Source organism: Rhineura floridana, chromosome 17 (assembly GCF_030035675.1).
Source record: "Rhineura floridana isolate rRhiFlo1 chromosome 17, rRhiFlo1.hap2, whole genome shotgun sequence".
Lineage (NCBI taxonomy): Eukaryota > Metazoa > Chordata > Lepidosauria > Squamata > Rhineuridae > Rhineura > Rhineura floridana.
Genome location: NC_084496.1, coordinates 21448571 through 21470486, shown reverse-complemented (window position 1 = coordinate 21470486; position 21916 = coordinate 21448571). Strand labels below are relative to the sequence as shown.

The 21916-nt window shown below is 46.2% G+C and overlaps 1 protein-coding gene across 1 annotated transcript; it reads right to left on the bottom strand.

Moving 5' to 3' along the window:
- Positions 1–279: 279 nt before the first annotated feature.
- Positions 280–21916, bottom strand: DNASE1L2 (deoxyribonuclease 1 like 2). The gene is made up of 9 exons (XM_061600081.1): positions 21726–21916; positions 10728–10876; positions 9600–9688; positions 8234–8317; positions 6339–6439; positions 4633–4745; positions 3527–3681; positions 2810–2906; positions 280–1986 (listed from the first exon to the last, which is right to left on the bottom strand). The coding sequence occupies exons 2-9, from the start codon at positions 10863–10865 to the stop codon at positions 1933–1935; spliced, it is 831 nt and encodes a 276-aa protein (XP_061456065.1). The 5' UTR covers positions 10866–10876; positions 21726–21916; the 3' UTR covers positions 280–1932.

The following is a 21916-nucleotide window of genomic DNA, read 5'->3' as shown; positions in this document are numbered from 1 at the left end:
CTCTCTGGCTGTTGTTGCACTCTGTCTCCCATCAGCTCCAGCCAGCATGGCCAATGATCAGGGATGATGGGAGCTATAGTCCATCAACATAGAGAGAGATGCAGATTCCTCAGTCCTGTTCTACAATGTGCAACTTGCTCATCAGGGCACCTGCCATCCACTCTGAGGCCTGAAGTCAGATGGGTGATTCTGCCTTTAAGACAGGTGGCCAGGCTATTATATTTTATCCCAAAAGGTTCATAGGGTCACCATAAGTCATAACTGACATGAAAGCATATAATATCTATATAATATCTATTTATAATTTATTTATTTATCATGTGTTCATGGTTCCCTCCCTGCCCCTTTTATTTATCACAACAACCACATGAGGTAGGTTAAAGTCTCTCCAAAGTCATCCAGCGCTTCACGGCTGAGTGGGGATTTGAACCCAGTTCTTCCCCAATCCATTGTGCCAGGTGGGGGAACCTGTGGCCCATCAGCTGTTGCTGGACTCCCATCTCCCATCAGCCCCTGTGAGCACAGTCAGCAGGCAGGGATGATGGCCGCTTTAGTCCAGCAAGGAACACAGGAAGCGGCCTTATACAGAGTCAGACCATTGGGCCATCTCGTTCAGTATTGTCTACACTGACTGGCAGCGGCTTTCCAGAGTTTCAGGCAGGAGTCTCTCCCAGCCCTACCGGGAGACTGAACCTGGCGCCTTCTGCATGCAAGGCAGATGCTCTGCCAACTGAGCTACAGCCCTTCCGCTAAGCAATAGCTGGAGGGCCACAGGTTTCCCCACTCTTGCACTGCGCCATGTTGGGTCTCTCGGTGCTTTTTTGATGCCCTCCAACTCAACCCAGGTGACTCGCAAAGGGGATGGACCAGAAGCAGGCTGGAAAACATCAGTGTCACGTCAGACTACAGTACACAGAGGACACTGGGAGAGCCAGGGCCAGCGTCAGGCATGAGTGGGCCCTCGGGCACCAGCCTGCCCTAGGCCCGTGGCACTATAGTCCAACACATGCACACCCAATATAGGTGGCGCGGCTAATAAGTCCCCCCGTGTCCCCCACCTACCTCTTGTATTGTGTGAATGATGTGCTCACATAGTGCACATGCCTGCCATTGACCAATGTGGTGGTGGAGTAGTCAGCCCCTTAGGGAAGCTCCTGCTGCCATCTTGGGTGATGGAAGGCATGCACACACAGCGTGCACAGCATTCACACTGACGGGTGAGGTAGGTGGGGCGTGTGTACAGATATATTTGATGCTTGTGCTATCTGTATTGGGGAAGTGCCTGACAGCTCCCTCTCAACGATCCACGGTAGCGTTGGGTTGTAGGACCCAACCCTGCTGCGGATCACAGAACAGGAGCGCTACCCTCCCACCCTAAGGAGGGGTCCTTCAGGGGCCCCTCTGGGCTGCAGGGCCCAACATGGCCGCCTTCTGGTGCCGGCCCTGGGGAGAGAACTTGCTTTGCCTGCTGAAAGTGCAGCATCTCCAGCTAAAGCAGAGGTGGGAGATCTGTGGCCCACCAGGTGACTCCAGATTCCAGTTCCCATCATTCTTGATCATTCACTATGCTGGCTGGGAGTGGCTGGGAGATGGCGTCCAACACCATTTGGAGAGAGCCACATGTTTCCCACCATTGAGTTAAAAATGTCTCAAGATGAGGAAAAAGCTGTCCTTCACCTGAGAGCTCAGAGAGCAGCTGTCAATCAGAAAAGGTGGGCTGGATGGAACAATGGTCAGACTCTGTGTAAGACAGCTGCACAAATCTCTGAGTGATGCACGTCATGAGATGGGCATGTAGCTGTGGAGTGAAAACACATACACACACAGGGGTGGGAGTGATGGCTGCAGCCAGGTGCCCCTGCAGTTTCCATGCATGTACTCCCTGCTGGTATGCGCAGGTGTCCAAGCAGGGCTGTGAGGCCACGAGGAGCTTCAGCGAGACTTCAGCGTCACCTCCACTGGGAAATGATCGCTGACCGCCAGAGCCTGCAGGGAAGAAGGAAAGAGGAAAGCTCAGAGCAGCCATGGTACACAGAGGGGGCTGTGCTGTGTGGTGTGCACCGAGTCCTTTCTAGTGTTTGTTTGTTTATTGCATTTGTATACCGCCCCATAGCCAAAGCTCTCTGGGCAGTTTACAGCAATTAAAAACATTAAAAACAAATATACACATTTTAAAACACAAAAAACAATTTAAAAGCACAATTGTGTGTGCACCTGTGCAACAGGACTCGCATTTGGGGCTGAAGCCATAATGGAATTGGCCAGATGTGCTGCATGAGCAGATCAGCTGCCGGCAGCACACGCGAAGGAGCAAGAAACGGGGTCACCCGCCTGATCAGCGCTATCTCCAAGCCCTGTTTCTAGTCGGGATCGGCTATATGCTTATTAGGCTTGTTAGTCACTTGTTACCTGAAGGTCTCCAAGCTACTTACAACAGATTTACAACATAAATACATAACATCGGAAACTCAAAGAGTATAGCCTATCACAGGAAGGCTTGCGTTTCGGACCTCTTTATTGACTGTATTTATTTATTACACTTTTACCCCACCTTTCTCCCAAGGAGTTCAAGGTGGCGTCCAGACATGGTTCTTCCCCTCCCCAATTTTATCCTCACAACAGTCCTGTGAGGTAGGTTAGGCAGAGGGACAGTGACTGGCCCAAGGGCACCCAGTGAGCTACAAGGCCGAGTGGGGATTTGAAATAAATGAACAGGCACCAAATCCAAGCCCTGTTTGCCAGGGAACAATCAGGAGGGCCTTTTAATCTGGCCCTTCTGAGGAGTGTCGCGGGTGTGAGCGTTATTTACCTCCTCTTGGCTCAGCTTGAAAGCACTCTTGAAGTCAAACACTTTGGCAGACTGGGGCTCAACCCACTTCCTCAGCTTTGAACCGCTCACGACAATCCTAAAACAAAAGGAAATGAATGGGGTGGTCATCTCCATCTGTTGCAGGCAGGAGCTGGCCAGGAACCCTTGCTTAGAGATCGTCTGCCACCCTTTGACAGAAGTGCTGATGGGAAAGAAGGAGGAGGAGAGGACTCATTGAGGCAGCTGGAGAGGCTCTGTGGACCAGTTGTGGAGGCCCCTTTGGTCGACCTATTAGGGTTGCTAGGTTCAGGGCTGAGACTGATCCCGTATCTTTAGGAGAAGAGAAAGTCAGCCAAGTGCAGGTGTTCTTGCAACCCTGTAATGGGAAAAACCACAAGGTGGAATTCTCCCTTCCCCTGCACAACTTTTAAAGATACCGAAGACCTTTTGATTGCCAGGCCCAGCCTCCAAGCAGTCTTATCTTTAAAAGTTGTGCAGGGGGAAGGGAGAATTCCACCTTGTGGTTTTTCCCATTACAGGGTTGCAAGAACTCCTGCGCTTGGCTGACTTTCTCTTCTCCTAAAGATACAGGATCAGTCTCAGGCCTTGAACCTGGCAACCCTACGACCTATTGCACAGCAGAGCCCTGCTGGCTCCCAAACAGCCATCATCACTTGGCCCTCTGGCATAGGAGAGGTACCCCTTTCCCGTCCTCACCTGTCATAGGCACAATTGGACTTGCCCACGGTGGTGTCTGTGGAGTCCGAGATGAGCCACTTAAAGAACTCGCTAGTACGCAGGCGGATGGAGGCCCAGTCCTTCTTCCCCACATAGCTGCAGTCGGCGTTGAAGTCTCCCATGAACATCATGTTCTACAAAGGGAAGAAGGTCTGAATGCCAGTTGCTGGGAAACACAGAGGGCGAGAGCGCTCTTGCACTCAGGTCCTGCTTTTGGGCTTCCCATTGGGGCCTCTGGTTGGCCGCAGTGAGAACAGGATGCTGGACTAGATGGGCCATTGGCCTGATCCAGCAGGCGCTTCTTATGTTCTCATGACTGACCACTGTGGGTTTTAGCTGACTAATCATGTGAGTTTTAGTTGATCAGGGAAGGACAAATTTTTCAATTTCTCCATTTCTCATTTTTTAGTCAAATTCAGTTCTCTACATTTCTGCATTAGTATTTTAACAGTCCTTAATTTAGAGCAAATTTCGCCCAATATGCAAACTTTTGTACACCATTTGGCCTGATATATACATTTTTGCAAGCAATTACCCCAACATCATGCATTTTATATGTTACTTTTGCTAATATGTGGATTTTAATGCATACTTTCACCTAGTATACACATTTTTGGACACATTATTTGGTTGGACAACTGCATCACAAAATTCAGAGACGTGCGAATTTAGAAGGATAGCTGAGTTTCAGTTCGCATACTGTTTGGAAAGTGTTCATATTAAAATCCTAACCAAACTGAATTTCTCCTGCAGTTAATTCATTGGTTTAGATTACTTTAAACCAGTGACAGCCCTCATCTCCCCCACCTAGCCTTTCATTGTTCACTTATAGGTGAAAGCTGAATCCTTGTTTTGAGTGTGAAGCCAGTTAATCTGGTTCAATAATGGAAAATACAAGGGTGTGACTCTCTCTCTCCCTCCCCCCCCCCAGCATATTGTTCTTGTAGTTGTTATTTATTGAATTTATGCCCTGCCCTTCCTCCTGAAAGAGGCCAGGGTAGCAAACATAAACAAAACAAGTTAACAAGAGAAATAAAAAACCCAGCCAAACAATTGAAGTTCCTTCCCTGGGCCTGGCAGCTTACATCAGTCCCCCACTTGTCAATGATCTTCAAGTAGACATCGTAGAGGGCGTCTATCTCTGCCACGGCCTCATTTGGAGAAGCGTGAAGGGGCACCAGGATCAGCAACTCTTCCTCTGCAAAAGAACCACGGTTAGCACATGGAGCTATCATGATCCCCTTTTGTTCCCTTGCAGGACCCGGATGCCAGAAATGTTCTCCAGAGGCACACATAAGAAGACTAGGCAAGATCAGGGTGGGCCTGTGTCTTTGGTGGAACAGACTCCACTGGTGCTCCTGATTGCAACTGAGACTATTTTCTTCTTCTTCTCCCACCTACATAAAGCTGGCGATTAGCAAGGGTGGAAGCCTAAGGGCGAGAGCCAAAGGGGAGCACATGATGGAAAGGATATTAACAGTGTCAGTCCAGGCAAGATATGGAGACAGAAGAGAGGAAGAAACAAATGGCTCTACAATGTTGTGGTGCCCCAATTCTGGAACACCTTCCTTCTAGAGCCCTGGATGGCCATGTGTTTGCTGTTGATTTTTTGATGAAAATTTACGAGGTTTTTTTCTAGCTTTTGCTGGCTACAATTACACTGTTTTGAGCCCTGAGTCTGTTTTTTTTTAAGTACTGATTTTGTGGCGTTATTATTGATACTGATGTTGCTGATATTGTGTTCTGTGATTTGTAATGATATGTTTGTTTGTTTTTAAAAAGTAAACTCCTTTGAGGTCACTTGCAGTGACAAAAAAACAGTATATAAGCACATTAAATCATCATCATCACAACCACCACTGACTTCATGACCTTTATAAAGGAGCAGGAATGGTCAACCTGGGACCCCACTACCTTGCTATACACTCACCCTCTTCTGTCAAGGCATTTTTAAAGTAATAGTTGTGTGTCCAAATGGACACCTAGTCCTAGCTTGTGGACACCCAGTGGACACAAATGCACACATAACAGTCAATCAATGAACCAGGAACACAAATTCAGATTAGAAGCCACTGAAATGCTGACTAGAGGTATGAAATTTTAGTGGAATAGAAACAGTAGAACATAGGGGCACATTAGACAGATATTCTTAGGGTTATTACAAACCATCAGTCTTTCTGAAAAACTGCTTAACAACATCTCTCTCCCTGTAGACTATGGTGTCCGGTTCTCTGGATCTTCATTCCTTTTTCCATACGAATTCTGCTACAGCAGGGCATGGATCATAAGCAGTAGTTTTTAATTTTAATTTGCTTTTTAATTCATGCATTTACTGGTGGGTGGGCAGAATAGTAAGATTTTTGCTAGGCTAGTAACTTGTGTAAGTGCATTGCAAGACCATGTTCATTCCCTATTTTATTTTGTTTTTTGGTGTGAACCACTTTCGCCTCAATCCAAACATCATGGCCTGTACATGGAAGAGAGGCTTCCATGTGCAAGTCATTAGAATGAGAAAAAAAATGGACACCCAGTAACATTTCTTTTTAAAATGCTCTGTCTTCTGTACTCCTGGTGATGAACCCTGCTTTGCTTGCCACCCATTTAGCCTGCTCACACACATCCATTTGGACCTCCTGTTCCTGATCCCATGTGCCCATCTGGGCTTTGATTCCAACTGTGCCCCTTTGAACCCTCCCCCCAGGCAACAAAGGTCCAGTTTTGGCCTTGCATTGAGCTTGGGCTACGGAGAATGATCTAAGTGAGGGTGGAGAATCACTTCTGCTTTACTAACTTGCATCAAGAGGTGAGAACTTCACAATGAAAGGCGGTCTGCTGAAGGCGTTGTTTCTGTTTGGGTACTGGTACTTGTCCACTAGGGAGACACTCTTTGTCCTGGAGAGACAGCAAAGGGAGACAGAGTCAGCAAAAGAATCAGGGAGGCACACCCAGGGCCGGCCCCAGGCATGCCAGGGCCTTTGGGCACCAGCCTGCCCCGGGCCCCGGCACTCCCCTTCTGTGATTCGCGGCAAGATTGGTACCGCAGATCGCAAGGCGGGAGATCCCAAGGCACCTGCCATTCCCCCACTCTACTTACCTCTCTGTGTGCTGTTTTTTCGGCTGCGCACACTGCACGTGCAGGCTTGCCATCAATCAACATGGCAGCTGAGGTTTCCTAAGGGGCTGAAGCCTCTGCCACCATCTTGGTTGATGGCATGCATGTGCGCTACACGCGCGCATTGCTGCAATCAACCAAAATGGCGGCAAAGGCTTCAGCCCCTTAGGGAAACCTCGGCCGCCATCTTGATTGATGGCAAACCTGTGAGTGCAGTGCGCGCAGCTGCAAAAAAACAGAAGAGAAAAAGGTAGGTGAAGTGGGGGAATGGTGGGTGGCTCTGAAGCTCCTGCCCTGCTATCTGCAGCAGCAATCCTGCCGTGGATTGTGGAAGGGGAGCTCAGAGGCTCCACAGGGGCCCCTGTAGCCCAAGAGGCCCTCAGCCAGTGCCTCACCTGGCCACCTTTTAGAACCAGCCCTGGGTACACCCCAACTAGGTCATGAAGGAAGCTGGGAAAGGAACTGCATCCCATTGTTAGTAAGGGCTCACAGTGATTTAGTTCACATTTAAAGATGAACCTACCAAATTTACACTTCCTAAAACAATACACAAACTGAAGTCCGCACTTCTCTGAATTTTCCAGTGCAGCTTTTTAGCCAAGTAATGTTTATGAAGATCCATATACTAAGGTAAACTGTGCATAAAAATGCACATATCAGTGGACCTGGAGGCCGGTTCGGGAGCGATGCCCATTGGGGGTGGGGAGAGGTGGGCTGTGCTCCATATGGACACTTTGCACCTACTTTTTCCCCAGCTTTCGGGGCATGGGGACCAGCCACAGTTAAGAGTACTCCACCCAGCTTCGACCTCCACCACTCACCGCTGGACATTTTCCCCTGGGCAGAGTCGCAGTAGCCGCACCGATTTGTTTCTCAAGCATGCCACCTAACTTCTTCACTTCTGGGTCTGGGGAGATCCTTGGGATAACCGCTGCCTACTTCAAGGCAGTTGGAGACCACCTGCCCTGCCTCTTCTGTGACTTTAGAAGCCTACACCTGTGTTGAAGGGAAGGAGTCCACACCTCTGCTTACAAAGAGACTGTGCTGATACAAAACAAGCCTCCCCTCTGAATAATGAAGTTTTGTAGGAGATACAGTAAATTGTTTTCTTTAGGGGTTTGGGGTGTTAATGGTTACTTTTTTGTTTTTAAATATTGTTTTATTATGTTCATAATGTTGAAAAGTTGTTTTTTGTTATTATATTTGTTATGTCACTGTTTTATTATTTTTTGTTATTAGGAAATTGTTTTTGCAATTGTTTTTGAGATGTATTTTTGTTCACCTTGTTGTAAGCCGCCTTGAGCACAATTTTATGTGGAAAGGCGGCATACAAATAAAATGATGATGATGGTGATAAAAAAATAGCATGCAAAACACATTATATTAGGGAAATTCCTTTGCAAAAATGTGAATGTTAAGAAAAATTTAATGCAAAAAGGTGTATATTTCGAGCAATTTGCACTACAATGTTGACAAATTTTCATGAGGACTTAAAAAAAGCAAACTGATGTGGAAAACTGAATTTAAGATGGGAAAAATGAGAAACTGAAATGGACAGATTTGCCCATCCATACCTGTAGAGGAAGAGGTACATCTCCTTGTAGTTCTCCCGACCCAGGGGCTCACAGATCTCATAGGCGTAGGAGTGCTTAGAGGCACTGCAAGACAAGAAGAGGCGGGAAATGGTAAAGAACAGAGAATGGCATGTGCAGATTTGTAGTTTCACACTCTACATGAGTTAAATGTGGTTAGGTTGTAAAACAAGATAGACCATCCAGCAAGCTTTCCCCCATCTAGCTAATGTGTCCTAATTAGGGATGGGGAAGAAATTCAATTTGGTTTGCATTTAAAGCTGCATCTATCAAATTTGTATTTGCATTTTCCGAAAAAATATGAGAAAAAAACAGCCCACCTTCAAAACTCGCACTTATCTGAATTTTGCACTGCAGTTCTCCAACAAAACAATATTTACATAAATGCATACACTAGGGTAAAGTGAGCATACAAATGAACATATTAGTGAAAATAACATGCGGAAATGCATTAGGAAACATTGCAAAAGTGTACTTTTCTCAAAGCTCGTATACAAACGTGTTTAGTAGGAAAAATTCACATGAAAATGTTCAAGTTTCATGAGGATTTTTCTTAATTGCAAATTGCTGCAAAAATGTGAAGATCTACATTTAAGACTGGAAAAAATAGAAATGGAGAGAACCAAAATTGTGGATCCTCCCTTCTCTAGCAGAGCAGCCCAGGGCGCAGGTAAGAATACCTGTTTGCCTCTTTAGAAAGGAGTTGCCCTGCACACTTTCTGGATTCCATACTAAAAACATCCAAATAGCCTTGCTGGACCAGGTCAAAGGCCCATCTAGTCCAGTCTCCTGCATCCCACAGCATCCAACCAGATGTTGCCAGGGACCCCACAAGCAAGGCAGGAAAGCAATACCCTTCCCTGCTATTGTTCCCCAGCAATTGGCATTCAATGGCATGCTGTATCTGATCCTGGATGTAGGGGGTGGTGCCTATTGGGACTGGGGGGGGTAGAAGACAGACCACGAGTAGGTGGAGACAGTGGTAACGATAGATGGAGCAGACTAATTCTGGTTTTGTCCCTAGCCTCCTCCCTGCTGAGTTCTACAAGGGGCAACACTGGCATTGAGGAGGAGGAATCTGGCAGGCAGAGCCACCCACCGGACCGGTTGTAAGTAGGAAGGCAGGGAGGTGGGAGAAGCTGGTGGGCAGTGCCTTCTTAACCCTACTGGGCCAACCTCCATTGCCTGGAGGTAGGATCCTTTTGCCCACTGCTTCTTTCTTCAAACTGGCTGGTGCTGAAATTGCACAGCTTTGCTGTTTTATTAACTTTTCCCAAAGAAGAAAACCGAGAAACAGGACATTGCCTCCCTCACCTCCTAAACTTCCCTGCAAAGCCTCCAGTGTTACCTGTTCAGCCGCTCCAGCAATTCGCTGACAGCACTGAGGTCAGAGTCCCGAACCTCTTGCACCAGGGCGATATCGTACTGGGACAAGATCTGTAATAAGCATACATGCATAAAAAGACCAGAAGAGCCATGAAGGTCCATGTAGTCCAGCCTCCTGCTTTCCACCACGACCAATCAGATGCTCTGGTGCTGCTGCTCCCTACCAACTACTCTGCAGAGGTAGACTGCCTCTGAACATGGAGTGTCCACTTTATAATGACTTATATAGTTTATTATATTAACTATTATAATTAATATATATATATATATATATATATATATATATATCACAGACCTCTCCTCATCTTTCTCCTACCTTGGTCTGATCTAATATCCAGGGTGTTCCTTTGAGGATATGCAGAATGCAGTTCCCAAATTCACCATTGTGTCCAAACCCTTCTAGAAACCGATGAAGTTGTTTGGGTCTGGGTGTATGTGAAGCCTGCTGGTGCTTCTGATGCCCCCCCTCTGCTACTCAGTAGTCATCTGCTCCTGCAGATCAGGGGAGGGCAGACTTCAGTGTTGTGGGATCTATTTTGTGTTTTGCTAGAATCCTGAGATCCACGAACTAGAGCCAGTTACAGAAGCCACACTCTTAGCATTAAAGAGGGGGGTGCTTCAGCTGCTGAGAACAGGGCTTTGAGGGGTAATAACCAAGTTTTACTCAGAGTAGACCTATTGAAATTAGTGAGCCAAAAGATGCCTCCAGACCATCAGTATTTCATGGGAGGGATTCAAGTGCATGCCAGGTTTTCAGTTTGTGCAATTAAAGTGGATTAAACAAATCCGTTTTTGAAAAAGGATCTTGACTTTTACTGTTTGAAAAGTGAAATGCATTAAAAAGTGTGGGATGCATGAATGACTAATGTCGGAATTGACTTGAAGGCAGTCCATTTCCATTTTGGGGAGGGTCATTTTGTTGCTGCTATTGTTGTACAGTTGGGAGCCAGGAATCCTTGCCCATCTAGTGCAAATCACCTGAAGATCTACCAATAGTTCCATCTCTAGCTTCTGCCCAACTCTGCTGAAATCAGTCTGGTCTTAGGCCTCTCATTCTTTGAATTAGTTCATTGCAAAGCTCCATCCTCACCTTCACAATAATTTTTGAGATCCCCTCATCAGACAGCTTGCTGTCTCCAAAACTCTGGATGTTGAAGGCACAGATCCGCAAGGAGGTGCATGTGTGCAGCAGTACGGCCAGGCAGGAAAAGACCACCAGCAGCTTCATGGTCCTTCCCCCTAAATGGGAGAGGAAAAGCATTTAGTGGTGGTACAAACGCCAGCCACTGGTGCAAGAAAGGGCACACAGAGGTGGCACTATCATTTGAGTTTACTGAAGATTTGTATACCACTTTCTTCATGACAAGTTTGGCTCAAAGCTACTCATAACAATAGCAAAGTCTCAACAACATACAAATAACATTCAGTCAATAGATCCTTAACCTAGGATGTTTCCAGATGGGGGCTTAATTGGGAATGGGCCAGTCTGTTAATTTTGCATTCTCATTTTTCCAATCTTAAATTCAGCTCTCCATATTGCCGCTTAAAAATTAAGAAATTCACTAGCGTTTTAGTGACAATTTCTCCTAATGTTTACATTTTTTGCCTAATATACATATTTGTGCAAATCAATTTTTCCTAACGTAGTGCATTTTGGCATGTTCCTTTCACTAATATACTCATTCCTGTACACATTACTTGGCTTGCTTGGCTGGAGAACTGCATTGTAAATTTGGAGAAGTGAGGATTTTGAAGGATTGCTGTGTTTCCATTTGTGTATTGTTTCAGAAAGTGCAAATTAGGTAGGTTCACCTTCAGTGCGAACTGAATTGAATTTCTCCCCAGTCTTTAGGCTTAACATTGCAGATGAGTTATTCAAATATTGCAAATGGGTCATTGGCAACAGGTTTTGTGTTTTTTAACGTAGGATGCTTTCAGACTGCTGTTTATTATGGGTCAGGTACTCCTCCTTCATGTAAGCTTTGTGCAGTGTCCACTAGGGATGAGGGAGAAATTTGGTTCACTTTGTATTTTAATACAAACCCACCTAATTCGCATTTCCCCAAACAATATGTGAACAGAAATTGAGCTATCCTTCAAAATTGCGAATTTTGCAATGCACTTTTCCATCCAAATGATGTGGACAAAATTGTTCATGTTAGAGGAAAGTATGCATAAATATGTGTATATTAGTAAATGTAATGTGGTGTGGTGTAGTGATTAAAGTGTTGGACTACGAACTGGGAGACCAGGGTTCGAATCCCCACATAGCCATGAAGCTCCCTGGATGACCTTGGGCCAGTCGCTGCCTCTCAGCCTCATGAAAACCCTCTTTATAGGGTCGTCATAAGTCAGAATCGACTTGAAGGCAGTACATACATACATAGTAAAAGTAACATACAGAAATGCATTACACCAGGGGAAATTGCTTGCAGGTGTGTGTATGTTAGGCAAATTTCCATATACAAATGTGTGCTTTAGGAGAAATGCATACCAAAATGCCGATGAATTTTCATGAGGACTTTAAAAAAAATGCTGCAAACTGATGTAGAAATGTGGAGAACTGAATCTACTGGGGAAATGTGAACTGAAATTGACAGATTTTTTTACATCCGACATTGCCATCATAGTGCCAGAGTGTATTCCCCTTGCTACATCATTTAATCCAGATTTATCCTTTCCAAGGAAAATCTAATAAATTGGGGGGGGGGACCCTGTGGCCTTTTGCAAATGACCCATTTATAATTTCTCAATGACCCATTTGCAATATTAAGCCCCCATCTAGAAGCACTCTCATCAGATTTCTCCAGAAGTGGTAAATCCAGATTAAATGGGGTGGTGGTGGTGGACGCAATAAATTATGGGGGTACTGAGAAAAACCTGCATGCCAGAGGAGGACCCATCCCACAATAAACACCCATCAGGAAGCACCAAAAATATTCAGTGCAGAACATATTGACAAGGCAAGAAGGAAACAGTCAAATAAATGTTTCAAACTCAGATTAATACAAAATTACAAAAGCCCATCCTTAATCGTTCTAAATGTTTCCAATTAAATAAGCCTAAAAACAGTAAATTTGCAGCATAGTACGGATAATCTAAATGTGAAGATGTACAGGAGCAAATATACCTGTAAATGCAGAAGAGTCAGATGAAAATATCCACAAAGCTCATCCCAAATACCAAGAACCAGCCCATCTCTGGGAACCAGTCTCCCGCCTTTTGCTCATGCACATAAGAAACTGCTTTATACAAGTCAGACCGTTGGTCCATCTAGCTGAGTAATGTCAACACTGACTGGCAGTGGCTCACCAAGCTGTCAGGCAGGGGTCTTTTACAGCCCTACTTGGAGGTGCTGGGGACTGAACCTGGGACCTTTGTTAACACGTGTCTGATTGGAACACATGTGGATACCTGCCCCCCACTTATCCCTCTAAACCAGCCTTTTCCAACCAGTGTGCCTCCAGATGTTGGACCACAACTCCCATCAGCCTCAGCCAGCATTGCCAATGGTCAAGAAAGATGGGAGTTGTGGTCCAACAACATCTGGAGGCACACTGGTTGGGAAAGGCTGCTTTAAACATTCCGCCTAGTGAGGACGGAGTGAGTACTTTTGCCAGAGATAACTCAAGAACTGTCCTGGATTTGTGCCTGAAAAGTGTGTGTGTGTCACCCAAGAATATATTTAAAACAAGCTAAAGCAAAGCATTGATTTATTGTAAGAAAATAGAAGAATAAAGACATGAAAGCACAGTGTGATTATTTGGTGCATGGCAGTTTTCATTAATATTCTAACACAGTGGTTCCCAAACTTTTCCCCGACAGACCACTCAAAAATTGCTGATGTTCTTGGCAGACCACTTACTGGTTTTTCTGCCTGTTGTGCTAGCTGTTGTATGATTTTTAATTGTATTTTTAGTGCATCCTTTATTTCTTATATTGTATTACAGTTTGAATTCAAATTGAAGTCAAATTGTAATAACAAATTCAATCTGAGTAATAAAAGCAGCGATAAAAAAGCAATTAAAAATCAGTTTGAATATTTAATGTGGATGTGCCACGGACCACTTGCATGAAGCTCGTGGACCAATTATGGTCCATGGACCACAATTTGGGAACCTCTGTCATTCTAGCACATTCCTAACTCTAAGCTCAAGAGATAATGCCCCTATGCTAAGAGAAGGAAATGAAAGAGGTGAAAGCCCAACTCCCAGAGGCAGAGATGGCCTACCTATCCTGGGCTCAGGATTGAGCATGCAGCAGTTTGAATATTATGGGGGGGTCAGAGCTCCCCCTCCTCAAGGAAGAAACCTCTTAAGTCTCCTAGTTTGCACCAAGGCAACAGAAAATTCCCTCCGGGCCTGCGACCCAAAGTCTAGCGCTGTGTCCTTGGGAGTGTGGTTGGCGATCCCTCATGGCTGAGTAAGATTGTCTTCCAAGATAATTTGGTTGGAAGACACCTGTGCATGAATTTGTTTTATGTGGGGAGATCAGCACACGATGATCAACACACAATCTTGACAGAAAAAGGCTTTATCCAATGGCATGGATACCACGACAATTGGAAGCCTTTTATCTGCTGCAGCCTTCATCCGCCTTCACAGCCGTTGTAAGGTACACATTGTTATCCTCTGCCTGTTCTGCCATTGAGGACTTTCTTGGATTGTTCTTTGTCTGGTTCCTGTCCCTTGACCTTACTGCCATGGGTGACCCTGCTGGGAGTACATGACTCCTGACGGCATCGCTCACAGGGTTCATTGGAACAGGCAAGCCCACTCACCACTGCAAGGTGACGATCCAGCAAGGGGGCTTGGGAGTGTAGATACACAGTGGCGCTCATGATTCACACTTTGTTTCTCAAACGGTGCTCTTAAATGCGCTTTCCTCCTCACAAATGAGAATGTGAAATGGAGGGGCTGGGGGTGACATCACTTTGAGGTAAACCGGTGATGGGAACGTGTATTTGCTGACACTTTGGGGGAAAAACTTTCTCTACATTCTAACTCTGTCTTTGCATAATGGGATCTGTTATTAGCCGGAGTGAAATCTGCCAAGAAATGAGACAGAACTCCTGTTCTGTACTTGATGTCCCTAGTGAAGTGGCCAAAATTATTAATTTGTCGGTTGTTGCAACTTACAGCCGAGACGCCTGCATCCGTGTCTCACAGCAATGAGGTCAGGAAAAAGGGGAGGGAGGGTATTCCAGGGTGCCTTTATGGTTGCCAAATCTCCAGCTCCAAATGAGCTGGTCTGCCATGGGCAAACGCTCTTCCACCTTCTGCATGCAGAGCAGAGGCTCTACCATTGAGTGACATCCCTTCTCCAAGCGGCAGGTGATAGGAAAGACCCTTCTTTGCCTGAGACCCTGGGGAGCTGCTGCCACTCAGAGTAGCCAATATTGGTTTAGATGGACAAAAAGCCTGGCCTGGTGTAAGGTAACTTCTTACATTCCTAAACAGTTCCAGTGGAAGGTGCCGCTTGAGGGTACTGACCATTCAGGGCATGAGGGGTGTGACCCCAATGTGTCAGCACCTTTACTCTCAGAGGTATAAGTGTGGGAGATTGGCAGATACACCTCCCAGGTGGTTACATTTTTTTCTAGCATGATACATTCATCACTCTTTGATACCTGCTGAAACTAACAGCACAGTTCTATGCATGTCTTTCTCAGAAGTATTCTTTGAACTTCTCCTGTGCCCATCCTTCTTCTCACCCACATTCATTTATTTATGTATTGACTACTGTAAATTGTATTGTTTTACTGATGTATTTTGAAGTATTTTGATGCATTGATGGTTTATTGATGTATTTTTATATTTGTGGTTTTTTGTAAGCTGTCTTGAGGGCCTTTTGGCCGAAAGGCGGGGTAGAAATAAATAAATAAATAAATAAATAATAGTATCAACATAAAATGATGGGGAAAAGCTTCCCTTATTGAATTGCTCTGCATCAAGCTCACTAAGAGACAATAGTTGGCAACTGCAGTAAAAGCAGAAACAGTATCTGCAAACAAATGGTAGAGACACTGTTCTGTCAGTTCCAGCGTGTTTCCGCCTTTCTCTTCTGAAAACGGGGGCACACAATGCTAGTCAAACCCCGCCCCTTTTTCCTGTAAAACTTGGGGGGGAGCAGCTTGAGTGTTGTTTTTAATTCAGCTTCAAAGAGATTTCTCAACTAATCAGCAGAACAACCTGTTCCCCCTCCAGGTGTGGTCAATTGGAAACACTTTGATCTGGCGACTAGTTGATGGTTACAGCCAAAGTTAACCATCGCTCTGCATTGGCCTAGTTGTCCCAAGCCAGGAATGAGTGTGTGTGTGTGTAAAAAACTATACAGGACTCATGGGTAGGGATGGGACATGACTATTTTAATTTTTCTCATTTCTTCAGTCTTAAGTTCAGTTCCCATTTCCACATCACTTTGCACATTTTTTGAAGAAAAAAAGGTCCTTGTGAAAGATTCATCTACCTTTTAGTGCAAATTTCTTTTAATGCACACATTTTTGTATGCAATTTTGCCTAATATCCAAGTTCCTCTAATATTCAGCATTTTTGTAAATTATTTCCCCTTACTGTAAGAATTTTTATGCACACTTTACCTAGTATGTGCATTTTTGTACACATTACTGGCCTGGAGAACTGCATTGCAAAATTCAGAGAAGTGCGAATTTGAAAGGATGCCTGTGCGTTAGCTCACAGAGTGTTTCGGAAAGTATAAATTGGGTAAGTTCGCCTTTAAATACAAACTGACTCAAATTTCTCCCTCATCCCTACTCACGGGCTAACCCTGCTTCAAACCAGTGTGGGGTTAGGATTGGAGTGTTGGACTAGGACTGGGAGACTAGGGTTCAAATCCCCCCTCAGCCCTGAAGACCACTGAGTGATCTCACTGTCTTTCAGCCGAACCTACCTCATAGGGTTGTTGTGAGGATAAAACGTATGCCACTTTTTGCTCCTTGGAGGAAAGGTGGGATATAAATGCAATACATATGTGCAATGTGATCTTGGGTTGTTTTTAATTACGTATTTTGAAATGGTTGTAACCCACCCTGGGACCTATGGGAGAAGGGTGGGTAATAAATTTAAATAATAATAATACTTAGAATTGAATCCAACTAACTTTTGCTCGGAGTAAACCCATCAAAATCAACAGATCTAGGTTAGTCATATCCATTAATTTCTATGACTCCGCTTTGTGTAGTACTAAGATTGGACACAATCCATAAATAAGTAAGCCAAGGAAATGTCTGCCCATAATTTGAGTGACTTCCCCGTGGTGGAAGCACCTGATGCTGTCCTATTTGAGATGCAACCAAGTGTGAGTATCATCATTCCCTCCCTGCCTGGAGGACAAATAGATGACATCCAAACCTCTCATCACGTCCAAGACATGAATGAATGCTGCACAGGAATGAAGCATGCAAGGGGGCAGCAAGTTAGGTTGCCTGCTTGGCAGGTGAGTGTCGAGGCGGGTGGTGCTGCCCAGGTGTGAGGCTGCACACTTCCCACCACATCACTTCCTCCTCTTGGATGAAGAAAGACAGCCGTGCCAGCACCGTCAGCTTCTCAGCAGCCAGCTGGTTCTGTGAATTGTGCCTGTCGCACAGAATTGTATTTGCTTAGAGGCCATCCAAACACCTGTCTCCGGTGTGGTGCTCTTCACACATGAAACACACTGCTTGGCTGAAGGCTGGGCACCAAAGACTGTCAGGACAAGACATCTGCCAAGGGTCCACACCCTCACAAGGGGTCCACTGACAACAGCCCGCTGGAACTGCTCTGCCTCTTCACTGTTGCAACCTGTTGGCTTGTTCCCCCACCTCACGCTCTGGCCCAGACAACAGGGGCCATATGGCAGTGGTAGGCAGGGCCAGAGGCAAACGTGGGTGGAGCAATAAATGTGAATTTTCCCTTTTTGCAGTAGGCTAGTTTCTACATACCCTTCTCTAGCCACCATCCAGGCAAGCAAGAAGCATGATCAATGTTCTAGGCCACATTCCAGCCAGGCAAAACCGCTAAAGGTGGGTGCAAAGCAGACCCAGTGAGGAGTGAGGCCTGGGAAGAGTTCCGGGGGCCAGAGAGAGAGGGCCAGAGGGCCATATTTTAGCCCCAGGCCTGATATTCTTTATCTTGGAGGTAGACTCAATGAAGGAGGTGGGGGAAATGGTGGTGACCTGGCCAAGGGCCCTCCAAAACCTGAAGCCGTCAGTGCGTGGGGAGCTGCAATTCCCGAGCCCTGGCAGTGGTAGCTGGTGCCCTCTGAGACCGGTGGGGCAAAATGCAGGCAGCCCTACCGGTAGGCAAAGCCCAAGCCAATTGGAGGCAGATCCAGCTAATTCTGGTTTCTCCCCCATCGTCTTCCCTGCTGAGTTCTACAAGGGGCAACACTGAGCCTACGGAAGAGGAAGCTGGCAGAAAGTCTGGATGTAAACAAGAAGGCAGGCGGAGGCGGGGCAGGTAAGAGCAGATTGCAGTTGGTGGGGCGTTGTGCCGCTTGCCCTAACGGACTGGCCTCCGCTGAGAACTGGACATAGGCAGACTGAAACCACCTTTTGCAGTTGCGCAGTCTAGAGCACCATCAAGAGTGCTGTTGAGCCTCCGCTTCCCCACGAGGGTCAGGGAGGGGGGAGACATGAGTTCCAGCTTTCCCAGGTGTCAGAGGGTGCGGAAGACTCAGGAGTTATTGAGTCTCAGCAAGACCTTGGGAGGGGGAGTGAGGTTGACTCCGGGCCAGTTCCCACAAATGGCACGGTCTTGGAAGTGTGCCGCCCCTGACAGGGTGGAGGAGCCATTAGAAGATGTCTAATGATGCCTCCCCCTTTACCAAGCGGTTCTCAGGATGCCGGTTGCTAAGGAGACGGTTCTTTCTGACGAGCCGTTGGAAGCACACACCCTTTCACCCCACTCTCAACACCACGAGAAGCAGACAGGACAGAGGAAGGACTTGTGAAGGAGCCAGAGATTACAATCTCAAACTTTCCTTACTTAAGACTGCAGCTCTCTGGGTTGAGTTGCTGAGTCAACTTTCTTCACGTGTTGCAGAGCATGTGTAGAGTGTAGTTAGGGAATTCTAGTGAGCTAGCTTAGAGGATTCTTTGAAGCGTACTGCTTTTGATGTATCCATTACTTTAATAAAACAAGATTTGATTGCACCTGCATCTCACCCTCGTGAATCCTGCTCTACACAGGACAAGCACTCACAAACCGTGCCTTCATTTGGGAATATGTGGCATCTGGAGTTTCGCAGCCCAGAGTCCTTGCCAGTGCCAAGTCAGCAGAGATGTTCCCTCACATTCTCAAGACTGCAGGTCTTGGGAATCTCTCCCAGTGGCACTCACACACCCTACAGTGTCTTCCCAGGAGCATCTTGGCAGGAGTTCCCCACTTCCAGGGCCTCTTGAGCAGACACCCACGGGCCGACACCCAGGCCCTGGGCTGTAGGGGCTCACCTTCCCATCAGCGGCACCACTCAACCTGCTGGGATTATTCTCATCCTCCCGGAGTTGATTGGTTTCTCTTGAAAACCCAGCCAACTCTTTCACCTTGCCAGGCAGAATTATGGCTTGCGTATGCAAAGAGGGGACAAATGTTGTTGCTCTCTCTCTCTTGGGTACTAGATTAGGACGGGCCACAGCTCAGTGGTAGCACATCTGCTTTGCATGCAGAAGGCCCATAAGACCTAAGAAGAGCCCTGCTGCATGAGGCCAGTGGCCCCTCTAGTCCAGCATCCTGGTCTCACAGTTGCCAACCAGTTTCCCATGGGAAGCCCGCAAGCAGGACCTGAGTGCAGGAGAACTCTCCCCTCCTGCAGTTTCCAGCAACTGGTATTTGGAAGCAGGCTGCCTCCAGGTAGGGAGGCAGGGCATAGCCATCATGGCTAGTAGCCACTGATAGCCTTTTCCTCCCAGGTTCAATCCCTGAAGTCTCCAGGTAGGGCTCAAAAAGATACCAAGTCTGGTATTGTGGAGAGCCGCTGCCAGTTATTGTAGATAATATCAAGTGAGATGGACCAACAGTCTGACTCAGTTGAAGCAGAGCTTGGAAATGTTACTTTTTTGAACTACAGCTCCCATCAGCCCAATCCACTGGCCATGCTGGCTGGGCTGATGGGAGTTGTAGTTCAAATTAACTTTTCCAAGCTCTGAAAAGGCAGCTCCCTCAGTTAGATTGCTGAGGCAACGAGACAGTCAGGAATGGAGAAATCAGGGGCCTCTGGGATTCTGTTTGGCCTTCTAACAGCATGCACAAGATTGCCCTTCTGAACAACTTGCGCCACTCTGGAACTCCCCCTGAAATGCCCTCTGCTTCTTGGTATCCCTCTAAATCTTGTTCCCCACCCCTGTCATTCCTCTCTGAACCAGCCTTGTGGGCCCCGTCTTGCTCTGATCTTCTCCGTCATCGCAGGCAGAGGTTCAGCCGGAGCATCCCTGCATTGCTATGCTGGAATAAATTATCCCGCTGAATGTCTGTCTGGTAAAAAATCGCCTGTGGGTGGAGATGGCAAGGCCTATTGGACCCAACCAGGCAACGTGTCACTTTGCCACCTTCAGTTCCTTTGCAACATTCCCAGAAAGATGCATTAGAAGTCCATGGAGGCTCATTTATTAATTAACCATTGGACCACTTTAGGGATTATAAAGAACCTAAGAAGAGCCTTGCTGGATCAGAGCAGCTGATCTGATCTGATCGGCTATGGGGCAGTATAAAAATATAATAAATAAATAAATAAATATATCCTGCTGCCCCCCCCATGGCCAATCAGATGCCTCCGAGAAGTCCACAAGCAGCGCAGGAAGTCAGTAGCCCTCTCCAGGTGTTGTTTCCCAGCAACTGGAATTCAATCAGAGGCAAGCTGTTCCCAAACCTCCAAGTTCCATTTCATCATCCTGGCTATTGTTGTTTTGTTTTGTTATTACTACTACTGCTACTACTACAACATCATTTATTTCCTGCCTTTACTCGAAGGAGCTCATGACAGTGTACATGATTGTTCCTCCTTCATGTTTTCTCATAACCATCCTGTGAGGTAGACTAGGCTGAGAGAGAGTGACTTGTCCAAGGTCATCCTAATGAGCTTCATGGTCATGTGGGGATTTGAACGCGAGTCTTCCTGGACCAATGCTCTAGGATGTGAACACGAGTCTTCCTGGACCAACACTCTAGCCACTGTACCACACTGCACATCTTCTCCTCCATGTGCTATGACTGATCCCCTTGTTAAAGGACACAAGAAGAGCGCTGCTGCGTCTCAAGTCCAGCATCCTGTTCCCAGCAGTGGCCAGTGAGATGATTCTGTGAAGCCCACAAGCAAGGCATGGAAACTATCTCTCTCCCCCACCCCCAGCAACTAGTATTCAAAGACAGATTGTCTCTGGACACCAAAAGGTTCATTTAATCATTGTAGCTGGTAGGCATCACGAGATCTCTCCTCTTCCTCCACGAATACGTCAAGCCATCTAAGCTGGAGGCCATCACTGTGAGGGATGAACAAATCCGTCACGTTTGGTTTCGCTCCAGTCCTAATTTCCAGCTCTCTGCTTTTGCATCAGTTTGTGACTTTTTTTTAAAGTCCTCATGAGAATTCATCAGCATTTTAATGCAAATGTCTTTGAATATACACATTTTTACAAGCAATTTCCGCTGAGATAATGCATTTTGTGTGTCATTTTTACTAATATATGCCTCTTCATGCACACTGTCCTCTACCATACACATCCTTTGTACACATGATTTGGTTGAAGAAGTGCACCACAAAATTTGGAGAAGTGCAAATTTTGAAGCACAGCACAGCTTTGTTTTGTTTTGTGTATAGCTTCAGAAAGTGCCAGTCACACAGGTTCGCGTCAAAATCCTAATCAAATCAAATTTCTCCCCCATCTCTAATCACCACATCTTGTGTCAGTGAGTTCTATACGTTTCGCATGCATTGTGCAAGGAAGGATTTTCTCTGGTCCATCCTGAATCTACAAACAAATCCTTTTCACCAGGTGATCACAAGCTCTAATGTCATGAGAGAACAATCTAAGCCTCCTCCGCCCCCAGAACACAATAAAGTCAAACAGTTAAGAAAAAAATCCAGTAACCCATACCATTTGTTTCACTGGCAGTGAAGAGATGGCTTGGGGCAGCTTCTGAGTCTCTCCTGGTAGTAGTGACACACCACACGGGCCTGATGCAAAATCTTCCTCAGTGTTTGGTTCTTTACCAAGTTGTAAGGAAAGAACAGGACGGCACCTACCCACCCCTGGTGCAACATCTGGCACCTGACTGGAGTTTCTGT